The 25,806-nt window shown below is 48.3% G+C and overlaps 2 protein-coding genes across 3 annotated transcripts; one reads left to right on the top strand and one right to left on the bottom strand.

Moving 5' to 3' along the window:
* The first annotated feature begins 504 nt into the window (after positions 1 to 504).
* Positions 505 to 5,652, top strand: LOC136792563 (spleen trypsin inhibitor I-like). Its single transcript, XM_067012980.1, has 4 exons — positions 505 to 599; positions 4,648 to 4,858; positions 4,974 to 4,987; positions 5,546 to 5,652. Exons 1-4 carry the CDS (start codon positions 506 to 508, stop codon positions 5,650 to 5,652), a joined length of 426 nt encoding a protein of 141 aa, XP_066869081.1. The 5' UTR covers position 505.
* Positions 5,653 to 13,059: 7,407 nt separating this feature from the next.
* On the bottom strand, positions 13,060 to 25,660 carry PIGT (phosphatidylinositol glycan anchor biosynthesis class T). 2 transcript variants are annotated; one of them, XM_059037764.2, is made up of 12 exons: positions 25,428 to 25,660; positions 24,473 to 24,650; positions 22,573 to 22,700; positions 22,172 to 22,272; positions 21,931 to 22,017; positions 21,312 to 21,399; positions 21,108 to 21,205; positions 20,842 to 21,007; positions 19,572 to 19,772; positions 14,733 to 14,898; positions 14,546 to 14,629; positions 13,060 to 13,879 (listed from the first exon to the last, which is right to left on the bottom strand). In XM_059037764.2, the coding sequence occupies exons 1-12, from the start codon at positions 25,612 to 25,614 to the stop codon at positions 13,627 to 13,629; spliced, it is 1,737 nt and encodes a 578-aa protein (XP_058893747.2). In that variant the 5' UTR covers positions 25,615 to 25,660; the 3' UTR covers positions 13,060 to 13,626. The 2 variants fall into 2 exon arrangements, with proteins under 2 accessions (XP_058893747.2, XP_058893746.2); XM_059037763.2 differs by having other exon boundaries at positions 21,931 to 22,068.
* Positions 25,661 to 25,806: the final 146 nt, after the last annotated feature.

Genomic DNA, 25,806 nt, shown 5'->3' on the forward strand with positions numbered 1-25,806 from the left:
AGGATGGTGTCCTGTGTCACACCTGTCTTCTGAGTTAGGTAAGCGTAGAGGTGCGGGTGACAGGTATTGATGCTGAGATGGGATGACACGTGCAGGAGCTGAAAGAAGGACCTGAACTGACACACTTCTGATCACTTATCTGTCTCTTAATTTGCTCTCATTCCCCCACTGACTGTCCGTCACCTGCCCTGCACTGCTCGAGGTGCTGGGATGCTCCCTGAGTCAACATATTGGACAAAATCCCCTCCGTGGAATCACAATCCGTGCTCCCACGAGACCCCCAGGCAGAGTCAAGTCTGAGAAGCGCTGTTACTGGGCATTTGGCCCCAGCAGGCATGAGCAGGAAGGCTGGTTAGGTGGGGAGATTGCGCAATAAACAGGACTGAGCCCAGCTCCTCCCCTTCCTCACTCCCCTCCTCATTGCCTGTCCCACCCCTCAGCTGGGATAGGAAAAGCGCTGTCAGCCCCCAGCTTTCCTCCGAAGCCCTCCTGCAAGGCCACGAACATGAGCCGGCTCTGCCTCTCCATCGCCCTTCTCGTCCTCCTGGGCACCCTGGTGACCTGCACCCCGGGGGATAAACACAAGAGCCATGCCAGAGGTAAGTCCCGCACACCTCTCCTCTGCAGGCTGGGGGGGGGGATGAGGGGAGTCCATGGACGGGGCTGGGGGGCAGGGCTGGGGTGGGTGCCGACAGCCCTCTCTGGAGTTCTCCTGGGAAGTTGGGCAGTTGTAACTCCAGGGACATTTCATGACTCTCAAAAGGAAAAACAAATTAAACTTAACATTAAAAAATCTATATCCCGCCAAATCTACCAGATCAGGAATCCCATCTCTGAGACTCTCTATTCATGCTCAGTGCCGTTTCCCTGAACCTCACTGTAGTGTAATAAAAAGATCAATATTTGATCCTTGTCCTGGTCCTGGAACAGACCTCCTGAAACTCCTGGAATTGACTGTCTTTTTTATGGTAATGAGGTGAGTAAAGGAATGGGACCTGAGAGACCTGCAGGGTGGGGCTGGTCTCCAGAAAAACTCATCATGTGTTTATAGGCTAGAACTTTCATCACCCCGCATCCCGGCACCTCTGGGGTGACGGGAGGGTATTGAGATGGAGCTCAATCACCGATGGCCGATGATTCAATCGATATGTCTATTTATTGACACCTCAATCAAAATCCATAAATATTGGGGTTCCGAGCGCTTTCGGGGTGGTGAGCACACGGAGGTGCCGTGAGGGTGCTGTGCTCCACTAGGGCATGGGGCCTCCGCCCACCTCTGCTCCCGCTTTGCCCTGCGCATCTCCTCCATTTCGCTGTCCCTGAGCTTTTTCCTCCATAATAACATGAGAACGGTAAGTAAAGGGTTTTCCTGATTTCGGTCACCGCTTCTATTGGTCATTGAACATGGAGGTGGGCTCATGGAACCTCTAATTTTTAGCCAGTGGGTTACAAGTGTAACTCAGGATCGCGTGGCTGGCGTTTGAAGTAAGGACAGTCTTGAGCCCTCAACCTGTGGGATCTGCACTAACTCCACGGATTTAGTGTCAGAAGTGAATTGCCTTCTGGGATGCCCAGTGGATATTTGGGGAATTGGTTAATGTTGGTAGAGACACCACATATTTGGTGTCAGGGAAAAACCCAGACTCACTCTTCCCTGTGATTCGGGGGCTCAGGTGAGACTCAGAGATAGGGGAGTAATGAACGTGGGACACTGCACCCAGAAAACCCTTACCAGTCACCTGTATTTTCAGAATTCCTGCAGAATCAGGTAGTTTATCAAATGGGTTGTGATATGATAGTATCTTGTCCTGACCCTACGACCCACATGCCGTGTGTCCTGGGGCAAGTCTTCTGCAGTTTCCTCACTGAACACGGGAACCATGTTACATGGGTTCTTTGAACAGCTTACCAGTCATGAATTTAAAGAGTTTAATCACATTTCACGGCCAATTTTCTCTGTTTTCCACCAAGATGTGTTAATCTGAAAAAATTTCTCTACCCACCTCCTTTGGGCAAGAAAAAATATTTAGGTGTCAAATAATGATTATTCCTTTAGTATTAAAATTAATCAGAAAGATGTGGGACCACTGAGCTGAGCAACTGCAGGGAAAGCAAGAAACACAACGCTCGTGTGAGATGTGGCTCCCGGGACCAAGGCTGATACAAACATAGTAAAGGCTCAAGGCCCTTTCCCTTGTCCCGCCAAAATTTTTAAAAAATATTTATTTATTTGGCTGTACCAGGTCTTAGTTGCGGCATGCAGGATCTTTCAGTTGCAGCATGCGGGCATGCAGAATCTTTAGCTGTGGCATTTGAAATCTTAGTCGCAGCATGTGGGATCTAGTTCCCTGACCAGGGATTGAACCCGGACCCCTGCATTGGGAGCACAGAGTCTTAACCACTGGACCACCAGGGAAGTCGCTCCTTTGTCCCCTTTTGACTGTTATTTTATTATCCCTTTAAGATACAGAATGTTAAAGGTAGATTGATAATTATGTAGAGCTGCCCCATCATCAAGTAGACTTTGCACTAACAGGAGTTCCATTATATCCATTCTATTCAATGACTGTGCGCTTGGCATGAGCATGAAATGGGAGATTCGTTCCCTGGCCATATATTTATTAAGTCCCTACAGGCTTGGTTCTTGGTGTGGGGAAAGAGCTGTAGACAGAATACGGAAAAATACCTTGCCTTCTCGGAGTGAGACCGACAATAGCAAAAGGGGGAATCCTCTGCTACGTTACGAGTGTTTGGAAGGTAGAGAGTGATGGGGATAAAGGAGGCTGTGCTCTTTCTGTAGACTGATCAGCGAAACCCTCTGTGATGAGGGGGCCAAGTTGGAGCAGAGGCTGCAGCAAGAACGTGCCTGGTGTGAAGCAGCAGCAGCAATTACCAGGGTGACTGGAGCTGAGTGGGTGTTGGGGGGGGGGGACGTGGAAGGAGATGAGGCAGAGAGGCCATGGGGGCAAGTAGGACTTTATAAGAATCAGAATTTGACTCAGAGATGGGGAGTCACTGAGAGATTGATCGCGGGAGCAATGGGGTAGGACTCAAGTTGTAACAAGATCTGTGCGGCTGCAGTGTGCAGAGTGGCCTCTAGGGGGCCAAGGGCAGAGACAGAGGCCCGTGGGCAGGCTGCTGCAGGGGTCCAGGTGAGCCGTGATGGAACGTGTAGCTATGTTGTTCCCTGGGTCGATGCTAGTCCTTTTGAATAACATGAATGTCTTGCTATGAAGGATTCATTACCTAGTCATGATGCATTAAATCATTAGCCATTGGTGACTATTCAACCTCCAGCTCCTCTCCAATCCCTGAGGTTTGGGGTTGGGGGAAGGTGGATGGAAGGCCTCAGAGGAGAGTAGGAATGAAAGTTGCAACTTTCCTGTCAGGCAGTGGTTTCCTCTGGCAACCAGAGCCCATTCTGGGGTTACTAGGGTCTTCCCAAAAGTCACCTACTTCACATAACAAAAGACACCATTATTGCTCTCAGCATTTAAGAAATACCAAGGTTTTTAGGAACTTCCCTGGTGGTCCAGTGCGTAAGACAGCGCGCTCCCAATGCAGGGGGCACAGGTTCGATCCCTGGTTGGGGAACTAGATCCCGCATGCATGCCGCACCTAAGAGTTCATACCACAGCTAAGAAGTCCGCATGCTGCAACTAAAAGATCTTGCCTGCTGCAACTAAAACCAAAATAAATAAATATAAAACAAACAAAAAAATTTTTGAAAAAGAAATACCAAGGTTTTTAGGAACTCCATGCCAGGAAAATGACAAAGAAAAAATGTATATATTTCTTATTATAAATCACAATATCAATATAGTGTCAATATTCAATTTCTACAGTCCCCATGAGGTAACAGAAGTGAACACACTGGTATGTTTTCTTCATGCCTTTCTCCATTACAGCCTGATTCCTTCACACTTTTTTATTAATGGTGGAAACCTTTTATCATACAATTAAGTGAAGAGAATAGTATTATAAAACCCAGGTACCAGCTCCAATAATTATTGATATATGGAGAATATTTTTTACCTGTGTCCTCCTTTTTTTTGGTAGAGTTTTTTTTTTTTTCCAACTTTATTGAGATATAATTGACATGGGTAGAGTTTTTTGCTGTTTGTTTTTGGCTGCGTTGGGTCTTCATTGCGGCGCACGGGCTTCTCATTGCGATGGCCCCTCTTGTTGTGGAGCACGGGCTCTAGGCGCACAGGCTTCAGTAGCTGTGATAGGCGGGCTCTAGAGCGCAGGCTCAGTAGTTGTGGCGCACGGGCTTAGCTGCTCCCCCACATGTGGGATCTTCCCGGACCGGGGCACGAACCCGTGTCCCCTGCATTGGCAGGCGGATTCTCAACCACTGCGCCACCAGGGAAGCCCCAACGTGGGTAGTTTTTTGAAGCTAATCAAAGGCATCATACCAATTAACCTTAAATACTTCATGAAGGAGATATAAACTTTTACATGATTATCATGTCATGTCACGCCTAGCAACATTAATAATAATGTCCCAGAAAGCAGGTTGTCAATGGCCTTTTCAACTTGACCAGCCCCCAGAACCCTAACATTCTCTATCACAAACAAACTGGTGGTTTCAGCTGTGACCTTGTAGACCGAGCTGTGATGCCCACCCTCCTAACTGACTCAGAGGCCCTCCCATCTCAGCAGGTTCTCAGCCTGCCTTCTGCCTGGAGCCTCATTACACGGGTCCCTGCAGGGCCCGGAAGATCAGGTACTTCTACAATGCCAAGTCCGGGCACTGTGACATCTTTGTATATGGCGGCTGCCGAGGGAAGAAGAACAACTTCCTGACTGCAGAGAGCTGCATGAAGACCTGCGGTGGTCATGCGGGGACACGAGGGTAAGAAAGGAGGCGGGGCAGCGTGGGAGGGGAAGGGCTGGGGAAAGAGATGGCGCTCAGGGGGCCATGCACCATTCACACCTGCACAGTGTCTTTCCTCCTCGCTGCCTCCCAGGAGAAGTGGCTGCGGTGTCTTGTGAAACCGCACACTGAGCACATCCTCCACGGGCCAGCTTGGCAGAAGGTCACCCTAGAAGCCCCGTCATGAGAATCTGAGCCTCCTCACGTGCTCCCCTTTTCTCAGATGGCAACACTGAGTCAGCCACCCTACAGAGCAGGTCCGCAGAGCTCCTGAGCTCCTCACCTAGGCTTGGAAACTCACTTCCTTCTTGGTCATTCCGGTTCTGGAGTGGCCTTTGGCTGCATATTTCTGGGAAAGTCTAGGATCCGTCACGATGAGCGGTGTCCAGGTCTGGGGCTTCAGAGATGTCAATCAGCAAGTTCCTTTCTTTTTGCAGAGGACCTGCGAACTGTGCTCCCCTGAAACTCTGAACTCAAGGAGGACGCATGCAGGGCTGGGCTGTGGCTGCTTCTGAAACAGTGTGGTCTCCTCTGAGTCTGTCTCAACACCACCCTCCTCAGCAGAACCCTGCCTATTTCCTTCCCAACATGGGTCTACTTGCTTTAGCTCTGTCTCATCCAGTGGGCTCTAAGCACCATGAGAGCAAGGCTTCCCTTTATTCCTAGCACTTAGCACAGGTCCTGGCACAAAGGAGACAGTCCATAATTATTTGAGGAAGGAAGGAATGAATGCAGATGCACATTCCTCACAGTGGCAGAGGTCTTTTCAATAAAGAAGCCCCTTTCCCTCACAGTGATGTTGCACATTTTCCAATATGTGGCTTCAAACTGTCTGTCTTATATTCCAATAAATTCATATTCAAATTAAACTAACTGGAGTGGATTCTGTTGTTTGCAACCTAAGAACCTTAACCAATAGGGTCCATGGAAATGGTGGTCCTTCTCAGTAGTCTGCAGAGCAGCTGTCACCTCCCTTTTTCCTGTCCTCAGACTAGGCCCTACCAGGTATAGGAAGCAAGCCCATTACAGCACCATCTACCTCTTAATGGCCACCACAAGCTACCCAAAAACCCATGGGACAGACACCTCAACATGAAAGCTTTCATTCCTTGGGCCAGGTCAAATCTGGGTGCACATTGCTCTCCTGGACTCTCCGAAGGAGAAAAGAAGAAGCATGTGGCTTAATTGTCCATTTTTCCGAGGAATCCCCTTGCCTGAAGTCACATGTGGGGAGGGGGCTTCTTACTTCAGTTAAGGAGGGGCTACTACCCTTTTTGAGCACCAGGCTCTGTGCTACATTTTGCCTGCATTCTTTGATTAATCATCCTAAGAATCCTTCAAGGGAGGAAACGGCAAAATAGCGATGTCACTTAACTGCTGTATGAGTTTCCTAACACAGGAGGTCCAAGCTCTCCCAAGTAGAGTGACTTTGACAATGTTTTCATATTTCTGCCTCTGGGAAGATGTGGGATGGAGGTACCTTTGGAGAACAGAGAGTATCTGGTTCACTACAGATGAGGAGATTGAGTCACGGGGACCACAACAAGTGTAGTATTTAAATAAACAAGGATACAGATTGGTGCTGGTTCTGTTACTCACTTCTTTGTAGTCTTGGGCAAATTTCTCAACATCTCTGAGCTTTACATTCTTTAATTATAAAATAAGGATAATGCTTGTACTTGCTAATGTCTCTAGCCAGAGACCACTAAAATCACTCCCGTTCTAGTTGAACTAGTTGGGTTTATTACTCACTGCAGCAAGGAAGAGCAATCACCTTGGAAAACAATATGGTATCTTATTAAGAGAATGTTAGAAAGAACTTATAGGACATGGGCTTGTGTTGGGTGATTTGGGGGAGGGTTTCAGGAAGCTGGCTTTCCTCTGGATGAATGCTGTCAGGAAGTGGGGAAGTTCTCCGAATGGGTATCTTTATCTTAACTCTAAGAAGGGACGATTAGATAGAAGTTAGAGCTGTATTTGGTAAAGCAGCATCTGTTACTCACATGAGACAGAATAGGGGGATGCTTGGTCATTTGGGTGGCTTGTATAATTTAGTTGGTTTTGCCTGTGTTTAAACATGATTACAGAGTGTCCTGTTTTTGTCATGATATATCATGGTCCCAGAATGGCCTTGTTTGATGTTGATGTCTTGTGAAATGTTTACATTCATCAGGAGAACGTAAGGCCAGTGATGGTGCCAGGTCAGCCCCCGAATCAGAGGTTGCTTTTCTCCTTCTCTATCAATCTCAGAGAATTATGGTGAGAATTAAGAGGATGTGATACTTGTAAAATGCTTTGCACAAGTGTTGAGACTAAGCCCTCAATGAATGACTGTTCTGATAACAATAATGGTAGTAAATAAGTTGCAAATTGTAACAAATAATTTATTTAATATATTAATAATTATTATTTTATAAGAATGTAATGGAAAAGGACTTATTACTAATTAGAAGAATTTGACTTCACTAGGTGTGGATATTGCTGTGTGATCTTGGGCAACTCCCTTCACCTCTCTGAGCCACAGTTTCTTTCTTTGCAGAATAGGATGCTGGTATCTGCCTTAAGAAAGACACGGGTACTTTGGGAACTACATTGATTATGGTGCCGAAGTTCTTTGAACACTTCTGACCAGCCCATTTTTTAAGAAAATTTATGTATAATTGATTTACAATGCTGTGCCAGTCTCTGCTGTGCAGCAGAGTCAATCAGTTATACACACAGACATTCTTTTTTTATATTCTTTCCATTATGGGGTATCACAGGATATAATATAGTTCCCTGTGCTATACAGTAGGACTTTGTTGTTTATCCATTCTAAATGTAATAGTTTGCATCTACCAACCCCAAACTCCCAGTCTATCCCCCTCCTTCCCCGCCAACCCCTTGGCAACTACAAGTCTGTTCTCTCTGTGAGTCTCTTTCTGTTTTGTATTTTTGTCTTTCTCTTTCTGACTCACTTCACTTAGTATGACAATCTCTAGGTCCATCCATGTTGTTGCAAATGCCATTATTGCATTCTTTTTATGGCTGAGTAATATTCCATTGTATATATGTACCACATTTTTGTTGTTTCCATGTTTTGGGTATTGTGAACAGTGCTGCTATGAACATAGGTGTGCATGTTTTTTTTTTTTAAAGTCTTTTTGGCTATAGTCTTTTTTGGGATAAATTTATTTATTTTATTTATTTTTGGCTGTATTGGGTCTTCATTGCTGCACACGGGCTTTCTCTGGTTGCAGGGAGCAGAGGTTACTCTTCGTTGTGACGTGCAGGCTTCTCACTGCGGTGGCTTCTCTTATTGCGGAGCACAGGCTCTAGGCGCGTGGGCTTCAGTAGTTGTGGCGCACGGGCTTAGTTGCTCCATGGCATGCGGGCTTTTCCCAGGCCCGGGATTGAACCCATCTCCCCTGCATTGGCAGGCAGATTCCTAAACGCTGTGCCATCAGGGAAGTCCCTGCATGTATCTTTTTGAATTATAGTTTTATCTGGGTATATTCCCAGGAGTGGGATCGCTGGGTCGTATGGTAATTCTATTTTTAGTTTTTAAAGGAACCTCCATACTTTTTTCCGTAGTGGCTGCACGAATTTACATTCCCACCAACAGCGTAGGAGGGTTCCCTTTTCTCCATACCCTCTTCAGCATTTGTTATTCGTAGACCTTTTAATGAAGGCCATTCTGACCGGTGTGAGGTGGTACCTCATTGTAGTTTTGATTTGCATTTACAAAGATGCAAGCCTTTGTTTGTTGCATCATTAGCAAATATTTTCTCCCACTCTGTAGGTTGTCTCTTCGGGTTTTTTTTTTTTTTTTTTTATGGTTTCCTTTGCTGTGCAAAAACTTGTAAGTTTGATCAGGTCCCATTTGTTTATTTTTGTTTTTATTTTTATTGCCTTGGGAGACTGACCTAAGAAAACGTTTGTACGATTTATGTCAGAGAACGTTTTGCCTATGCTCTCTTCTAGTTTTATGGTATCATGTCTTAAGTTTAAGTCTTTAAGCCATTTTGAGTTTATTTTTGTGCATGCAGACCAACCCACTTTTTTTTTAAACATCTTTATTGGAGTATAATTGCTTTACAATGCTGTGTTAGTTTCTGCTGTATAACAAAGTGAATCAGCTATATGTATACATATATCCCCATATCCCCTCCCTCTTGCGTCTCCCTCCCACCCTCCTTATCCCACCCCTCTGGGACGAAGTGAGAGAGTGGCATGGACATATATACACTACCAAATGTAAAATAGATAGCTAGTGGGAAGCAGCGGCATAGCACAGGGAGATCAGCTCAGTGCTTTGTGACCAAACCATTTTTAAAAGCACGTGGAGTATTAGTTTCCTTCGTTCCCGGCTGCTTTTAGATTTTTCTTTTCTTTTCTTTCTTTCTTTTTTTTTTTTTTTTTTTGATGTAAACCATTTTTAAAGTCTTTATTGAATTTGTTACAGTATTGCTTCTGTTTTATGTTTTGGTTTTTTGGCCCCGAGGCATGTGGGATGTTAGCTTCCCAAACAGGGATCAAACCCACACCCCCTGCATTGGAAGGCAAAGTCTTAACCACTGGACCACCAGGGAAGTCCCCCTGGCTGCTTTTAAAGTGTGCCGTCCACTGCATTTTAAAAAAAGAACAAATAGGATTTGGGGGGATGTCACCTTTCATAAGACCCCTCAGGGAATTCCTCAGTGCCCAAGGAGTGTCACTGTTTCCTGAAATGGTCCCTTTCTTCTTCAGAGGTCACCTAAAGCCCTTTTGCTGCAGTGATAGGTCTCACCCAGTTCCAGTCTCTTGCCCACCCCATCCCGCCCTTTATTTGACGCTCTGGTATCTCAGAAATGTAGGTGGGGTTGGGGGCTTCTGCTGGCTCTCTTTGGGATCAGGTCACTTGCTGTTCAGCCGTTAGGACCCACACTTTGAGGAAGGCCCTGCCTGCCCCCTGGAGGCAGCACGAGGAAGTGCGACCTCCACCTGAAGCCGCGCACACCCCCTTCCCTGTGAGGCAGGAATATTGAAGTCTTTTGGTAGCTGCCTTCAAAAGCTGTTGTTGCGGGCTTCGCTGGTGGCGCAGTGCTTGAGAGTCCGCCTGCCGATGCAGGGGATACAGGTTCGTGCCCCGGTCCGGGAGGATCTCACATGCCGCCAAGCGGCTGGGCAACTGGAGAGACCACAGCGGTGAGGCCCGCGTACACAAGAAAATTTAAGAAAGCAATACACGTTTGTGTTAAAGACAAGCCATATGTAAATGTGTGAAGTTTAAAAAGTGGGTCCCCTGTTTTACACAGTGCCAACCATCCTGCCCTCCAGAATCCCACGTCCTAGGATTTTTAAGCAAGAAAATAAATGTTCATACTGCTTTGAAAACGAGGCCAGATTCTCAAGCTTGGCTGCGCACTGAAGTCCCCTGAGGAGTCTCTGGGTCCCACACTCAGAAATTCTGATTTGATTGGTCTGGGATGAAGCCTGGGCATCGGGACATTTTTTTAAAGTTCCCCAAGAGATCCTAATATTCTAGCCAAGATTGAGAATTGCTGCCTAACAGAAGGTCTTGAATTCCCTTCCTAGAATGGCCTCTTCCCTATTCTGGGTTAAGTTTCTCCCAGTATATTCAGCATGGTCAATGTCATATGCAGTGAAGATTCACAAAATGGTTCAGTGAGGTGAGTTGACCCATGTGCTTATTTGTTTGAGGGATGCTGTCCTTATTTGGGAAAGTGTAATTGTCAAAGTGGAGTTTGTTGCATCCCATAAAAAGAAACACTTAAGTCCTGAGTGTCCAAGGCTAATGGTTGAGGGAGGGTGTGTATGAGTGTTTGATAAATTCCTTTGTGTGATAACTGGACCTAAATGTAGTTAGGAGTTAAAATAACAAGTGATTCAGTAAAAGAGGCCAGTTTCCTTATTTGCTGATTACTCATGGATATTTAAGATTATTTAATGTAAATATCTTTTTCCTAGTTATAAAAAATGATACTTGTTCACTGGCATTCAAATGATACTAAAAAGAATTTTTAGGGAATTCCCTGGCAGTCCAGTGGTTAGGACTTGGCACTTTCACTGCCATGGGCCCGGGTTCCATCCCTGATCAGGGAAGTAAGATCCACAAGCCACATGGCGCAGCCAAAAAAAAATATTCTTTTTAAAATAAAAATCCCTTTAGGGCTTCCCTGGTGGCGCAGTGGTTGAGAGTCCGCCTGCCGATGCAGGAGACACGGGTTCGTGCCCTGGTCCGGGAGGATCCCACGTGCCGCGGAGTGGCTGGGCCCGTGAGCCATGGCCGCTGAGCCTGTGCGTCCAGAGCCTGTGCTCCGCAATGGGAGAGGCCACAACGGTGAGAGGCCCGCATACCGCAAAAAAAAAAAAAAAAAATCCCTTTAAATTCTACCACCCAGAGATAACTACTCTAAATATATTGGTGAACAACTTCCATGTCATCATTCTACTGGTTTATACATATATTTTACATCTGCAGATCATACTAGATCTCCGATTTTGTAATTTGGTTTTTTTATTCAACAAAAGTTATGGACCTCTCTCCATGCTGATGCGTACAGATCAACACTATGCTTTTTGTTTTTTGGCCACACTGTGCAGCATGCGGGATCTTACTTCCCCGGTGCCCCGGCAGTGGAAGCCAGAGTCTTAACCACTGGACCGCCAAGGAAGTCCCAACACTATGCTTTTTAGTGACTGCATAATGGCCCATGGATCCCCTGTTGGTGAACATTTACATTTTTTCCAAATTATAATTCTTCGCAATTATAAACAAAGCTACAACAAACATCTTGATGTCAAGTTATGAGAGGCTGTAGGACACAGCACTTGGGATTTGAAATTGGATATGGGTTTAAATCCCAAGCCTCTCTCAATTTACAGGTCTTATGATTTTGGGGAAATTACCAAACCTCTCCGAGCCTCAGTTTCTTCATTTGTGAAGTGGGGACAGTAATACCCTCTCCATTAGGTTAAATAATGGCAAGTATAGCGAACACCACTTGAGTAAAAGCATCTTGACCCAGCTGCTTTTGCCCATGGTCTGGACTAGCTCACTCACATCACCTCCCTTCCTAGACACACACACACACACACACACACACACACACACATCGTTTGTATGTTCTAGAGGCTCTTGGAAAACCTTCAGAGGTAACCTGAACAGTCCCATCTGTTAGCTGTACAGACATGACCAATCCTATACTGTGTTAAAGATTCTGCACTCATACTTGTGGGGTTCCTAGAAAGCCCCTCACCCTACCCATCCCTACCTCTAGACCCCAGAACCCAAGCCAGAATAGCCCACACCCATTCATACATTTACATCTGTTGACTGAGCACTTACTTGTCCTAAGTGCAGTCAGGGCCAGATGGAGGACAGCCCCTGTGCCTCCAGGAAGCTCCTAGTCTAATAGAAGGTAAAGGAAAGTAACAGCCAGGATGATAAGGAACATGAAAGCTAAGTCCAAGGAGGGGAGAGGCACACAGCAGCTTGGTGTATCAGGGAAGACTTCCTGGAGGAAGCAACATCTCACCTGGTTTTGTCAGTCAGAGTGAACCTAGCAGTTGAGGGGTGTGTGTGGTTGGTGGAGCAGGGCATTCTGTTTGATGGGCAATCCACCAAACCACTATGATGGGAGAACTGGGGGAGGGAGAGGCAGACCACAAACTAGCTTATACAGTTGAGCCAAGTGTCAGAAGAAGAGACAGACAATGGGGGTAGGGCAGACATCTGCCTAAGGACTTGTTTTACAGGAATCCAGGGTTTACGACCAGGAGAGGTAGGCGGTGGTGGGCTTCAAAGCCTGTGGGTGGTCTAAGGACCACCTGCAACAGAAGCTCCAGAGGAGCCTGATAAAAACATAAAAACTCGAAGGCTAGGCTACACCCAGAACGACTGAACTCACAGGGTCTGGACCCCAGGAATCCGCATTATTTCACAAGTGCCCCAGATGATTCTAATTCAGTCTGGTTGGAAAACCACCACGCAGAGCTCTTCCATCTCTCCAGCCCTACGCTTGGTGATAGGGGACTGGTTCTCAGGGCTCCTAAAAGGCGCACGATGATTCATTTTCCTGGTCATGGAAATGCTGACATAAAACACTCCCAGCCAAACCCAGGGAGTTCTGGGAATTACAGTCAGACGGTGGTGGGCGGGGAGGGAAGCAGGAGACAGAAGGAATTTCTGGCAGGGGTGGGAGGAGGTAGGGGAATTTTATTTGGGTGGTTGGTTGTTTCTTTGGTGGGGAGTAGGGGATGGGGTAGGAGGTCCTGTTCAGGCACCCAGCAAACACACCCTAGTCCCTGGCTCTTCCCAGGCCTCAGGGACAGGAGGCAAGGAAGCAAGGAATTAGGCACTTTTTATTCCACACCCAGTAAACCTCACCTACCACAGAGCGATACGAATTCCTCAGCACACCCTGTTATCCAGGCCACCGTATAACAAACCTTTCTGCAGTGATGGAAACATCTGTCCTCGCTGCCCAGGGCTGCAGCTGCTAATCATTTCTGGTTACCGAGCACTTGAAGTGGGGCTAGTACGGCTGAGGAAGTACACTTTCAATTTAAATTAATTTCAATTCAAACACACATCTGGCTCATGGCTACTGTCCTGATAGCGCCACTCTAGGCCTGGCCCAATCCAGGGGTCAGCTTGGTTCGGAAACTGCCTCGGGGGAGGGCAGGCGGCAGGAGGAGACCTGGGGGTCAGTCGCCGCCCACCTCGGAGAGGAAGAGCAGCCCCACTGTGAGCAGGGCACGCCTCAGAGAGGGGGGACGCCTCGGGCACGCCGGATGAGGTTGGCCAGCCGCCTGGCCAGGCCGCCCTTGCTGGGCGCCTCAACCTGGAAGGTCCGGGTGAGGAGGTTGTAGAAGGAGCCGTAGCACACGGCCACCACCGTGCACGTGAGGCAGATGACGTTGTAGGGCATGCTGAAGTCCGGCGTGGGCAGGTTCACCAGCAGTGGCTCCGTGTAGAGCCGCACAAAGTAGCTGGAGCTGTCGGAGACTGGGAAGCTGGGGGTTGGGAGGGAGAAGTGAGGCTGGACCGGCTGCTACCCGGCGCCGTCTCGCCACCCCCTCCTCGGGCCGCACTGGGCCAGTCTCGGCAGTAAGGGTTTTCAAAGCCTTCTTAGCCTCAAAGCCTTTCAAAGCTCAACACAGAAATCTGATCACACGAGAGCAGCTCCGGTGTGCCGTGGGAGAGGGAGGGGGCCCTGCCTTCGCTTGGCTGCCTCTTCCTTAGCCTTCTGGTCTCAGCCTAAAGGCCATCTCCTCAAAGCAGCCTTCCTGAATTACCCACCAGACTACTCCCCAGTGACCCTAGCAGCCCCCCTCTAGACTGGGCACAAGAAGGGCACGGGCAAGTCCGTTTTGTTTACTGTGGTACACCTGGTGCTCTCTGAAGTACCTGGTATCTGATAAGCGCTCAATTAAATATCTGTTAAGAGAAATAATGAGTACACTTGGGCTATATATACTGCGCTTCTCACCTGTTGATTCTCCTAGTAGCTCCTTAGGATCATTCCATAAAGACTGTGCAAATATTAGAGGCTACTAGGATTTTAATTAGGACTGAGGGAACCTACTCATCACTTTGGAAGAAGCCCCAGCCCACCCCGAAGGAACCTGATCCTCTGAGCTGGTGTCACCCCAACGCCCAGCGGCTGAGGTCACACTTACAGGGTGTTGAAGAGGGGACTCTCTTCCCAGTCCACGGGTTGGGCGGCCACCTCGCTGGGCACGAGGGCACTGAGGACAGATGGGCTGCAGAGAAACAGACAGATATTCTGTGAGCCGTGTTCCTCACGGCTCCTCCATCAAGGGTAAGTAGCAGAGAGGGTGGGGGCAGCAGGTCGGGGGAGCCCACCTGACATAGAAGCCGTGGTTGGGGTCCGGGGTGTACTCGGTCCACTTAAGCAGCGCCCGCTCAAACTGGATGGAGACCTTGGTGACCGAGCTGGCCGGTAGCTGAATCAGCATCTCCAGGAGGTGGGGCTGCATCCGGTCCTGGGCAGGCTGGTAGTGGATGTAACCTGGGGACAGGTAGGGTCCACCCATAGCTCTTTTTTTGTTAGTTAGTTAGTTAGTTAGTTAGTTATGGCTGCATTGGGTCTCTGTTGCTGCACGCGGGCTTTCTCTAGTTGCGGCGAGCGAGGGCTACTCATCATTGCTGTGCGCGGGCTTCTCATTGAGATGGCTTCTTTTGTTGCGGAGCACGGGCTCTAGGCGCACGGGCTTCAGTAGTTGTGGCTCGTGGGCTCTAGAGCACAGGCTCAGTAGTTGTGGTGCATGGGCTTAGCTGCTCCGTGGCATGTGGGATCTTCCCGGACCAGGGCTCGAACCCATGTCCCCTGCATTGGCAGGCGGATTCTTAACCACTGCGCCACCAGGGAAATCCCACCCATAGCTCTTTCCTGGGCTCAGACTACCTGCACCTCTCATCCCTACCTATCAAGGCCTTGGGGCCTGGATCAGGGTGCCTAGAAGGAGGGCTTTGGATCACAGAAGCCAGGCAGGCTCACAGGAGGGAGGAGGATTGCAGAAAAGGGAAAAGGTGTTTCCAGGGCAGCCATCCCAGGACGTGCTCAAACTAATCCATCTTCACATCATGAAAACTGGGCCACGAGACATCAGGTGCCTCACGTGATGTGCCTGGGAGTCCACAGAACCACCTGGGAAGTTTTCTTGCCAAAAATATAAGACCTGAATCTAATCAAATTTCTAAATCTAACCACTGATACTCAAGAATACACAAGGGACAGAGGAACATGTCAAACACAGGCAAATCCAGAATGTAGAACATCCTATACAATAAATGACCTAGTTTTGCCAACAAATAGATTAAAAAAAAAAAAAAAAGCCTGGGAACTGTTTTATAGGTTAAAGGAGATTTAAGAGTACCACACCAATCAAGACGTGAATAACAAGGGAAATGGGGGTGAGGGGGAGTGTATACGGGAGCCCTGTACTTTCTGCTCAACTTCTCTATAAACCTAAAACTGCTCTAAAAAAATAAAGTCTATTACTTTAAAAAAGAGAGGGAGAGAAACTTAAGAGCATATCAAGCAAATGTAATGTGACAGGTTATTTTGGTCCAATTCAAACAAACCAACTATAAAATTATTTTCAAGAACACTGGGGAAACAGGAATGACAATGATAGATTATATATTTGTATGCTTTAGTATTTAAAGGTGAATTGATACAATGTCTAGAATTTAAGATACTCCAGCAGAAACATAACCAAACCAAAAAATAAATAAATAAAGGGAGAGATGAAACAAAAATGACAGGAAGCTGTGAAACAGAATGGAGAGCTCAGAAATGAACCCACACTTATATGGGCAATTAATCTATGACAAAGGAGGCAAGGATATACAATGAGGAAAAGACAGCCCCTTCAATAAATGGTATTGGTAAAACTAGATAGCTACATGCAAAAGAATCAAACTGGACTACTTTCTCACACCATATAAAAAAAAAACCTCAAAATGGATTAAAGACTTAAATGTAAAACCTGAAATGATAAAACTTCTAGAAGCAAACATAGGCAGTATGCTCTTTGACCTAGCAATATTTTGGGGGGTATGTCTCCTCGGGCAAGGAAAACAAAAGCAAAAATAAACAAATGAGGTTACATTAAACTAAAAAGCTTTTGCACAGCAAAGGAAACTATCAACAAAATGAAAAGACAACCTACCGAATGGGAAAGGTATTTGCAAACGATATATCCGATACTGGGTTAAAACGCAAACTATACAAAGAACACATACAACTCAACGTCAAAAAAACACCCCACATTACAAACTGGGCAGAGGACCTGAATAGACATTCTTCCAAAGAAGACATACAGATGGCCAACAGGCACACAAAAAAATGTTCAACATCACTGATCATCAGGGAAACGCAAATCAAAACCACAATGAGATTATCACCTCACACCTGTCAGAATGGCTATCATCAAAAAAACAGCAAATAGGGACTTCCCTGGGGGCACAGTGGTTAAGAATCCGCCTGCCAATGCAGGGGACATGGGTTCGAGCCCTGGTCTGGGAAGATCCCACGTGCTGTGGAACGACTAAGCCCATGCACCACAACTACTGAGCCTGCGCTCTAGAGCCCACGAGCCACAACTACTGAGCCCAGGTGCCACAACTACTGAAGCCTGTGACCCACAACAACTGAGCCCGCAAGCCACAACTACTGAGCCCGTGAGCCACAGCTACTGAAGCCCATGTGCCTAGAGCCCATGCTATGCAACAAGAGAAGCCACCACAATGAGAAGCCCGCGCACCGCAACGAAGAGTAGCCCCCACTTACCACAACTAGATGCCCACGCACAGCAACAAAGACCCAACGCAGACAATAAAAAAAAAAAAAAAAAAAAGACAACAAATGACAAGTGTTGGTGAGTATGTGGAGAAAAGGGAACCCCAGTGCACTCCGTTGGGAACGTAAATTGGTGTAGCCACTATGGAAAACAGCAGGGAGAGTCCTCAAAAAAATTAAAAATAGAACTACCACACAATCCAGCAATTCCACTCATAGGTATTTATCTGAAGAAAATGAAAACATTAATTCAAGAAGATATATGCACCCCAACGTTTACTGAAGCATTATTCACAACAGCCAAGATATGGAAACAACATACGTGCCCATGGATAGACGAATGGATAAAGAAGATGTGGTACATATAAACAATGGAATATTAGCCATAAAAAAGAAGGAAATCTTGACATTTGCAACAACATGGAAGGACCTAGAGGATCTTATGCTAAGTGAGATAAATCAGACAAAGCCAAATACTGTATGATATCACTTACATGTGCACTCTAAAAAATAAAAACAAATGAACAAACATAACCAAACAGAAACAGTCAGAGATACAGAGAACAAACAGGTGGTTGCCAGAGGCTGGTGGGGGTGGGGAGAGAAATAGGTGAGGGAGAATGAGAGGTACAAATTTTCAGCTGCAAAATAAATGAATCACAGGTATGAAGTGCAGTGTGGGGAATATAGTCAATAACTACGTATAATATTTGTATGGTGACAGATGGTAACTAGACTCATCATGACGGTCATTTTGAAATGTACAGAAACACTGAATCAGTATGTTATGCACCAGGAACTAACATAGTATTGTAGGTCAATTATACTTCAAAAATAAACAAAAAAGGGGACTTCCCTGGTGGTCCAGTGGCTAAGGCTCTGCGCTCCCAATGCAGGGGGCCCGGGTTCCATCCCTGGTCAGGGAACTAGACCCCACATGCCGCAACTAAGAGTTCACATGCCGCAACTAAAGATCCTGCATGCCGCAACGAAGATCCCGCACACGGTAGAAAAGATCCCGTGTGCCGCAACTAAGACCCGCTGCAGCCAAATAAATAAATAAATATTAAAAATAAAGAAATAAATGAACTCATAGAAAAAGAGATCAGATTTGTGGTTACTAGAGGTGAGGGGTAGGTGGAAGGGGAACTGGATGAAGGCAGTCAAAAGGCACAATCTTCGAGTTCTAAGATAAGAATTCGGGATGTCATGTACCACGTGTTAAATATAATAGGCACTGTTGTACATTATGTATGAAAGCTGTTATGAGTAAATCCTAAGAGTTCTCATCACAAGGGAAACAGTTTTTTTCTATTTCTTTAATTTTGTATCTGTACAAGACGGTGGATGTTCACTAAACTTACTGTGGTCATCATCTCATGATGGATGTAAGTCAAATGAGTATGCCGAACACCTTGAACTTATCATGTGCTATATGTCAATTATATCTCAATAAAACTGGAAGAAAGACATCAACAACAACAAACAAAAAATAGGATATGAAGCTGGAGACTGCTGAGGCTGGATAATGGGTACATGGGGGGTTCATTACACTATTCCATTTGGGTATGTGTTTGAAATTTTCCAGAGCAAAAGTTTAAAAAAAACAAAAGAAACAAACAAACAAAAAAATGAAAAACCTACGAAATACATACGTAGGATGTTTGAAGTAGAGATTTTGAAGGTGGTACAGATAGTGGGGCTGAAAATAAGTAAAACTATTAACCACAGGCTTGAAAATATGGGAAACAACAGAGGGGTTTAGAGAAGATTCTAAGTCGAGCTGTTGGGAAGTGCTGTAACCTCTTCCTAGGAAGTCGTCTTCTGTATGACTAGTCTCCCTCCACTCCAAAGGAAAACAAGTGCTTTTGTGCTATGCCTGGCATCTCTTAGAAAGCACTCAGTAAATATTAACTCCTCCTTAGAAAAATAATAGAAAATAAAAACAAATTTTAAAAATCCCACCTCTTTACCCCACCCGAGGAAGCAAAACCATCTATTCCAGCTGTTATCTTGTTTCCAGTACTCTGTTTTTCTTGCTAACCCGTTCTCCACCTGAAAGAGCCTATGAATCATCAGAAAACAAAAACATGTGCCCAGAGCACCAGGAAGCAGGAGGAAGCAAATGAAAAAGATATGGGAACTCCTGCCCTTATCAAGTCCTATTAAGAGTCACCAGAACTATGTGGTTTAACTCTGTTGGCTTTATCAATACTTCCAGATCTGCCATTGGTGAGGTTACCCTTTCCATTTCTCAAACTATTCCTAACTCATGATGCCTGTGTAGACTGCCGAGGCACTTCGGAATGACGCTGAGAACTGAGGCTTTGGGGGACCTCGAGGGGAGGTAGGGGGCTGGGTCAGGATTCAGTACTCACTTGGTTTGTTCTCCTTGCCCTTGGAGGTGATGGTGAGGGTGTGCACGTACAGCCGCAAGTACCAGGGCACAGTGTCCAGCAACAGCACGGGGAAGGCACGGTACGGGTGGGTGTTATACAGCAGCGTGCTCAGCTCCCCGTTGTGCAGCCCGTAGCCGCTCACGTACCGCTGGGCGTACAGGAAGGGCGTGGTTGGGGCCTCTGTTCAGAGAAAAGTCAACAGTTAACCACACCTTTTTAAAAAAAAAAAAAAAAAAAAAAAAAAAAAGCATCACTCCCCACCTTCACTCCCTGGACCAGGCTGAGTCTCAAAGCCAGGGAGGGGAGCGGGTAATGCCTTGCCATCAGAACTGGGAAACCTGCATTCTGGAACCATCTCTGTCTCCCCCAACCCACAGCAATGATAACAGAATTACTAATATTTACTAAGTACTTATATGGGCCGAGCTCTGTGTCCCTTCCAACCCAAACCAAGTGCTCCTCACGATATTCCACACTTTTCCTTGGTAACACTGAACATAATCACAATTGTTTGATGCCTGCTTCAACTATCAGATGTTAATGTTGCTCGAAAGCCGGGTACTTCTTTTTTTTTTTTTTTTTTTTAAATTTTTATAAATTTATTTTTTTTATTTATTTATTTTTGGCTGCGTTGGGTCTTCGTTGCTGCACGCGGGCTTTCTCTAGTTGCCGTGAACGGGGCCTACTCTTAGTTGCGGTGCGCAGGCTTCTCATTGCAGTGGCTTCTCTTGTTGCCGAGCACGGGGTCTATGTGCACGGGCTTCAGTAGTTGTGGCTCGCGGGCTCTAGAGCACAGGCTCAGTAGTTGTGGCGCACGGTCTTTGTTGCTCCGTGGCATGTGGGATCTTCCCAGACCAGGGCTCGAAACCGTATCCCCTGCATTGGCAGGCGGATTCTTAACCACTGTGCCACCAGGGAAGCCCAAAACCCAGGTACTTCTGTCTTCAAAAAAATTTTTGTTGCCTGAACGAATGAATGCATGAGTGACCTCCATGTTTTCCATTAATTACCTCGTCTGATCCGCTAGGTATTACTGTCCCCGCGTTCAAGATGAGGCAGTAAGGTTAGGAACCTGCCAAGGGCACAGAGCTTAGAAGAGGTGGAGTTAGAACCAGGATGTCTGACTCAAGAGTTCTGGGTCTAAACACAAGCCTGTCACCTCGCGGTGAAGAGGCAGGACTGTGAGTCTCCCCCATGAGCTGAACCCTCTGTAGCCTATAGGGGCTGCAGCCGCCCTCCTCCCACCCACCATTCCCTAGGGGTCTCTTCCACTTGAGCTGGAGGTTGAGGCTGCGCGAGTTGTTGATCACGGCTGTGTCCAGCAGGTCGTAGACGGCATAGGTCTTCCGGGTGCCCAGGACGACGTCCTGGTACGTGGTGAGCGGGGGCGGGTACACCTCCAATGTCTCATTGTCCTGGGGACACAACGGCAGGGCTGAGAAGCGAGTGGAGGGGCAGGCTGGCCTTGGGGGCTGGGGGGGCGATGTGTGTGGCTGGAGGCCTTAGTCTTAGTACCTGGCTATAGTTGGTGAGGTCCACATAGACTCGGCTCTCCGAGGCCAGGGGGCAGGGCTCTGTGAGGGTTCGGGAGAACATCCGAAAGAGGGACCAGTCTGAGGAGCAGAGAGGGGTTGAGCAGGGGCGGGACTAGGCCTGCTCCGCGTAGATGGGGTGGGGCTGGCAGTGGGTGGGCAGAGATGGGCTGCCAAGGTAGCTTACCTTGCTTCCCCTGCCCCGTGATGAAGGCATCAAATACAACGGAAAGGGTCTGCCTCAGCTCCCAGGAGATGCTGGCACAGCGTGCATCCTACCACAAGGGCCAGAAGGCAGCAGTGAGGACCTACCACTCCCCCAGCCGCACAGCCCCAGGGACTACTACCCGGACTCAATCCCTCGTCTATTCTGTGTCTCCCCAGCCATCAATTTGCTACCACCCACTACCGAGCACCGGCCCGCGTGCCAGCAGCTTTATGCGCATCACTGGGATGAACCATCGGCCGACCACCAGAGGAACTGATACTACTGTTATTCTCATTTGACAGATGAGAAAGCCAGGGAAATAAAATGACTCACTCAAGGTCAAGTCAGCTGGTGAGTGGCTGAGCTAGCAGCTGCACCCACACGGCTATCACTCTTAACCACGACGAAGACTGAGTGAATGCCTGCCAGGCAACCACTTGGTTTCCTTGGTGCGTGGCCAGTGCCCTGAGTCATCATCATCACACTGACTCCCACTGACTACTGGCTCAGCCCTCAGTAGACACTGGGCTACGTGCTTTACCTGCTCCTTTTCTCAGAGCCCCTGGATGGCCCCCATCACCTGTTCCCCATGACTTACTCTGCAAACAGGGCGAATATGCACTGCCTGGGAGTGGTAGCTCGTGTGGAACAGGCGATCGGCCTTCAGCAGCACGGAGAGGCCTGCCTGGAGGAGGTGGCAAGAGAGAAAAGGCCAGTGCCCCGCACGGCAGGGCACCTGGGCATGGGGCCGAGGTTATCTGTCAGGCAGTGAGGGGGCATCTGCCGACTCCATCCACTCCCTGGGGCTCCCACCTACATTTAGGCCCCTCTGGCCTCACCTTGGAACTGCAGGGCAAGAGCTTCTTCCACGGGGTGAGGTTCTCAGTGCAGACGACCTCCCGAGGCAGCACCGCATAGCGCAGGAAGGAGTGATCCGTGCCTGAGAGACGGAAGCCTGTCTGGGGAAGCTCTTGGGGCGCCCCTCCTCAGGACCCACACATACTCTCTAGCACCACCGCCCTAACAGTGTCAGCTCAGGGGGAAGCGGGGAGGACACCCTCCTCCCTTTGGGAAGGCAATGCGGAGACAGCAGAGTCTCGGGAAACCTTCCTCTGGGGCCTGCACACCCAGGGGATTTATGACCTGGCCCCGCTGAGGAAGAAGGAAGCAGAGGGGAAAGGAGGCAAAGGCTTGGGTAGGAGGAACAGGAAGAAGGAAGGGGCTGCGGAGGCTGTCTCACCATTGGCCAGCCCCAGGGGTTTGAAGGAGGCGCTAGGCGTGACTGTGTTGGTGGAGTCGATGAAGTTGAGAGAGGCGCAGAAGATCCCTGAGAGAACGTTACTGAGCTCCTTCCAGGACTTATCCACGCTAAACGGAGACACAAACCCGCTCACTGTCCCGGGGCTGTGTCTGCTTCCTCCCTCCAAGCCTGCAGCTGGCTGCCAAGCCATGAGGCCAGCCAGCTGCTGGAGCCAGAACTGCCCCGATCGGCCTGCTTCCTGGGTCTCCCCAATCAGCCCCTTCTTCCTCACTCCCCTCTGGCCATCCCTGCATGCCCAGAGGCCTCTGCTTGGGTGGTTCCTCCTCCCGCCTGGTAATGCCCTCCTAACTCCTCCTGCTCCCCTTCGAAGCGGTTCCCTCCTCCAGGAAGCTTTCCCACCCTCCTCAACCACAGCCTCCTCCTGGGCTGCTGCAGTTCTGACCATCCGAGCCTCTCACCAGGGTCCTCCTGGGAAATGGCTGGATGGCAACAGCATCTCGTCCTAAGCATCTTTTCTCCTCAACTAGGCTGTGAGCAACCTGAGGACAGGGAGCAAGTCTGGGTCACCCACGTGCCTCCCACAATGCTATGCAAAACGCCCCACACGCCAGAGGCTGAGATCAGCTCACTGATCCACCCTGGGGTGTGCTCAGCTGGGCAAAACGACATACTTCCCTGTGAATACCCTGGGTGAGTCCTGGTTCTACCCTCAGAGTGGGAAGTCTTTCATCTAAAGAGGCTCACTGAGCAAGGGAAAACAAGCATTCTAGGACCCCACAGAAACATCAAATTAAATTAGATTTTTTTCTTAGAGAAATACCAAAACAGATTTGCTCTTTATACTAATAACAGAATAAAACTAGAATTCTGAACATCACCTCCATATTATAGATAATTATGAGGGGAGACAGTGACAGCAGAGCAGCTAGGATAAAAGGCAAAGAAGCCAGGGTTCAGACAAGAGAGGAAGCCTTGGCTACTGTGGTGTTTGCTCCTCATTTGACATCACCTTAGAGCCGTCCTGGGGGTTTTCAATACTCCTCTCTTCAGAGCTTTCCAATTGCTCCAATCCTTAGGCCTCAAATAAAGATTGCAAACCGGAAGCCTGAAAGCTCTACCCAAACCACAGCCATGTTTCATTTGACGTGCACATTAACCCATGTGGCATTTCTTTAATTTTTTAATTACTTGGTGATATTTAAACTTGCCAATTTTCACATTAAAATCCAGATTGCTGGTAACTCTTTAAAAATGAGAGTATCTGACGACAGTAGGCCCCTATTCCCACGTGGCAACAATCCATAGGAGCTGAGTGGCAGCTGTCCTCCCAAGCTCTGCCACAGTCCCCATCACTCCCTATTCTGACTCCAATTTTTTTTTTTTAATCATACACGTGCTACTGATTTCCCATAGTCGGATTAAGAGGATACTGTGGTCCAACCGCAGTACCTAACCCCCCCACCACACACAAATAAAAGCAATTTTTCTAATACAGAGATCTGGTGTCTTGTAGGCCAATTCTAGCCCACATATATTTTGTTTGGCCCTTGTGGCATTTTGTTATTATTATGTGAATGAATGCCTTTTAAAAGGCTATCCAGTTTGCCGCAGCTTCCTACTGCCTTACATCCAAGCAAGCACCAGATATTGTTATCTGCCTCTGTAGATATACGCATACGCCACCTCTGGTCTGGAAGTATTAGGGGAAGGAAGTATATTCAGCCAAGTAAAGAATGCCACTAAGTCATAATATTTCTTACTTCCAACGCCATATTTACCCCCATGGAACTGCTGCCCCCAAGGGCAGTAGGAGGAGGACAACACCTGCCCTGCCATGTTCCCACCACGGCCTGCCACAGGCTTCAAGGTGGGCACTCACTCAGTGACGGTGTCTTGGAACCAGGCCCACAGCTCTGCACCTGATGGGGCCTGCAAGAAGGGTGTCCCCCAATATCGAGTCCTCCAGAAGCCTTGGGTTAACGACAGGTGCAGCTCCCGTAGAGAATACTTGGAGATCAACTGCCCCAGTGCTTTGGGGAAGAGCCTATAATGAGATACTGCAGAAAGAGGAGCAGGTGAGTGATGATCCTGGGGGGAGGGTTCTCAGCCACCCCAAAGAAACAATACACCCCAGTTCTGGGGTCAGAGGAATCTAAATTCCTGACCAGACTCAGTCACTTACAAGCGATGTGATCTTGGACAGGTGCCTTACCTCTCTATACCTCCAATTTCTTCCTTGTAACCGTTCACAGAACTTATCACCGCGCCCAGCACCCACGATAAACCGTAACCGTCAATAGCATCATCATCAGTGTTGTCAACAGAGGGTTTTAACTAAAGGTTTAGAGTGGCAGCCTGGAGCTGCGGAGAGAGCACTGGACTAGAAGTCAGGAAGAGTCACTGCTCCTCTCCGGGGCTCAGTTTCTTCACTGGTATAATGGGATTCTTCAAAAACTATCCCATCCTTCTGCAAGGACCATCTTTGTTTGTTTGTTTGTTTTGCGGTACGCGGGCCGCTCACTATTGTGGCCTCTCCCGTTGCGGAGCACAGGCTCCGGACGCGCAGGCTCAGCGGCCATGGCTCACGGGCCCAGCCGCTCCGCGGCATGTGGGATCTTCCCGGACAGGGGCACGAACCCGTGTCCCCTGAATTGGCAGGCGGACTCTCAACCACTGCGCCACCAGGGAAGCCCTGCAAGGACCATCTTTGTCGGGCCCCAAGCCCAGGGACCAGAACCTCACCCAGGGATCAGTCCTCGCCCCCAAGGCTAGCCTCCACCCCACTCCCAGCAGGTGCCACAGATATCTTTCTCCCGTCAGCGTCCTCTTCTCACCTTCTTCCCGCTGCAGCTCCGAATCCCAGCGCGTGCGGAACTGGAATGTGGCGGCTACGTCCCCAGAAGGCAGTGGGGTGATGACGAGCTCCTCCCGCAGGCTGTCGCGTGGGGGCTCTGCGTGGCCCCAGACGCCCGGCCCGAGAAGCAGCAGCACCAGCAGACAAAGCAGCGTTGCCGCCGCCATACCTGAGGCTGTTTCCGCCTCCCAATGGCCCCGCCCCCGCGAAAGGCCGGCCTCCAATAGGAAGAGCGTCTGAGAAGCGACTTCCGGTGCCGTCCCGGAAGCCAGGGTGCGGCTACCACAGCGACTGCCAAGATAGGCCCTTGAAGGGCTGCTGAGTGTAAAGGGGCGCTGATAGGGCACAAACGGCAGTGG

Source organism: Kogia breviceps, chromosome 14 (assembly GCF_026419965.1).
Source record: "Kogia breviceps isolate mKogBre1 chromosome 14, mKogBre1 haplotype 1, whole genome shotgun sequence".
Taxonomy (NCBI): Eukaryota; Metazoa; Chordata; class Mammalia; order Artiodactyla; family Physeteridae; genus Kogia; species Kogia breviceps.

Excerpts from the sequence above, each read along its gene's own strand:
- PIGT (XM_059037763.2), bottom strand. The coding sequence starts at position 25,614 with ATGGCGGCGGCAACGCTGCTTTGTCTGCTGGTGCTGCTGCTTCTCGGG. Across the intron at positions 22,701-24,472 it reads TTCCAAGACACCGTCACTGA|CGTGGATAAGTCCTGGAAGG; the intron begins GTGAGTGCCCAC and ends GTCTCCGTTTAG. Across the intron at positions 21,400-21,930 it reads ATATTCGCCCTGTTTGCAGA|GATGCACGCTGTGCCAGCAT; the intron begins GTAAGTCATGGG and ends CCCTTGTGGTAG.
- LOC136792563 (XM_067012980.1), top strand. The coding sequence starts at position 506 with ATGAGCCGGCTCTGCCTCTCCATCGCCCTTCTCGTCCTCCTGGGCACC. Across the intron at positions 600-4,647 it reads ACACAAGAGCCATGCCAGAG|GCCCTCCCATCTCAGCAGGT; the intron begins GTAAGTCCCGCA and ends ACTGACTCAGAG.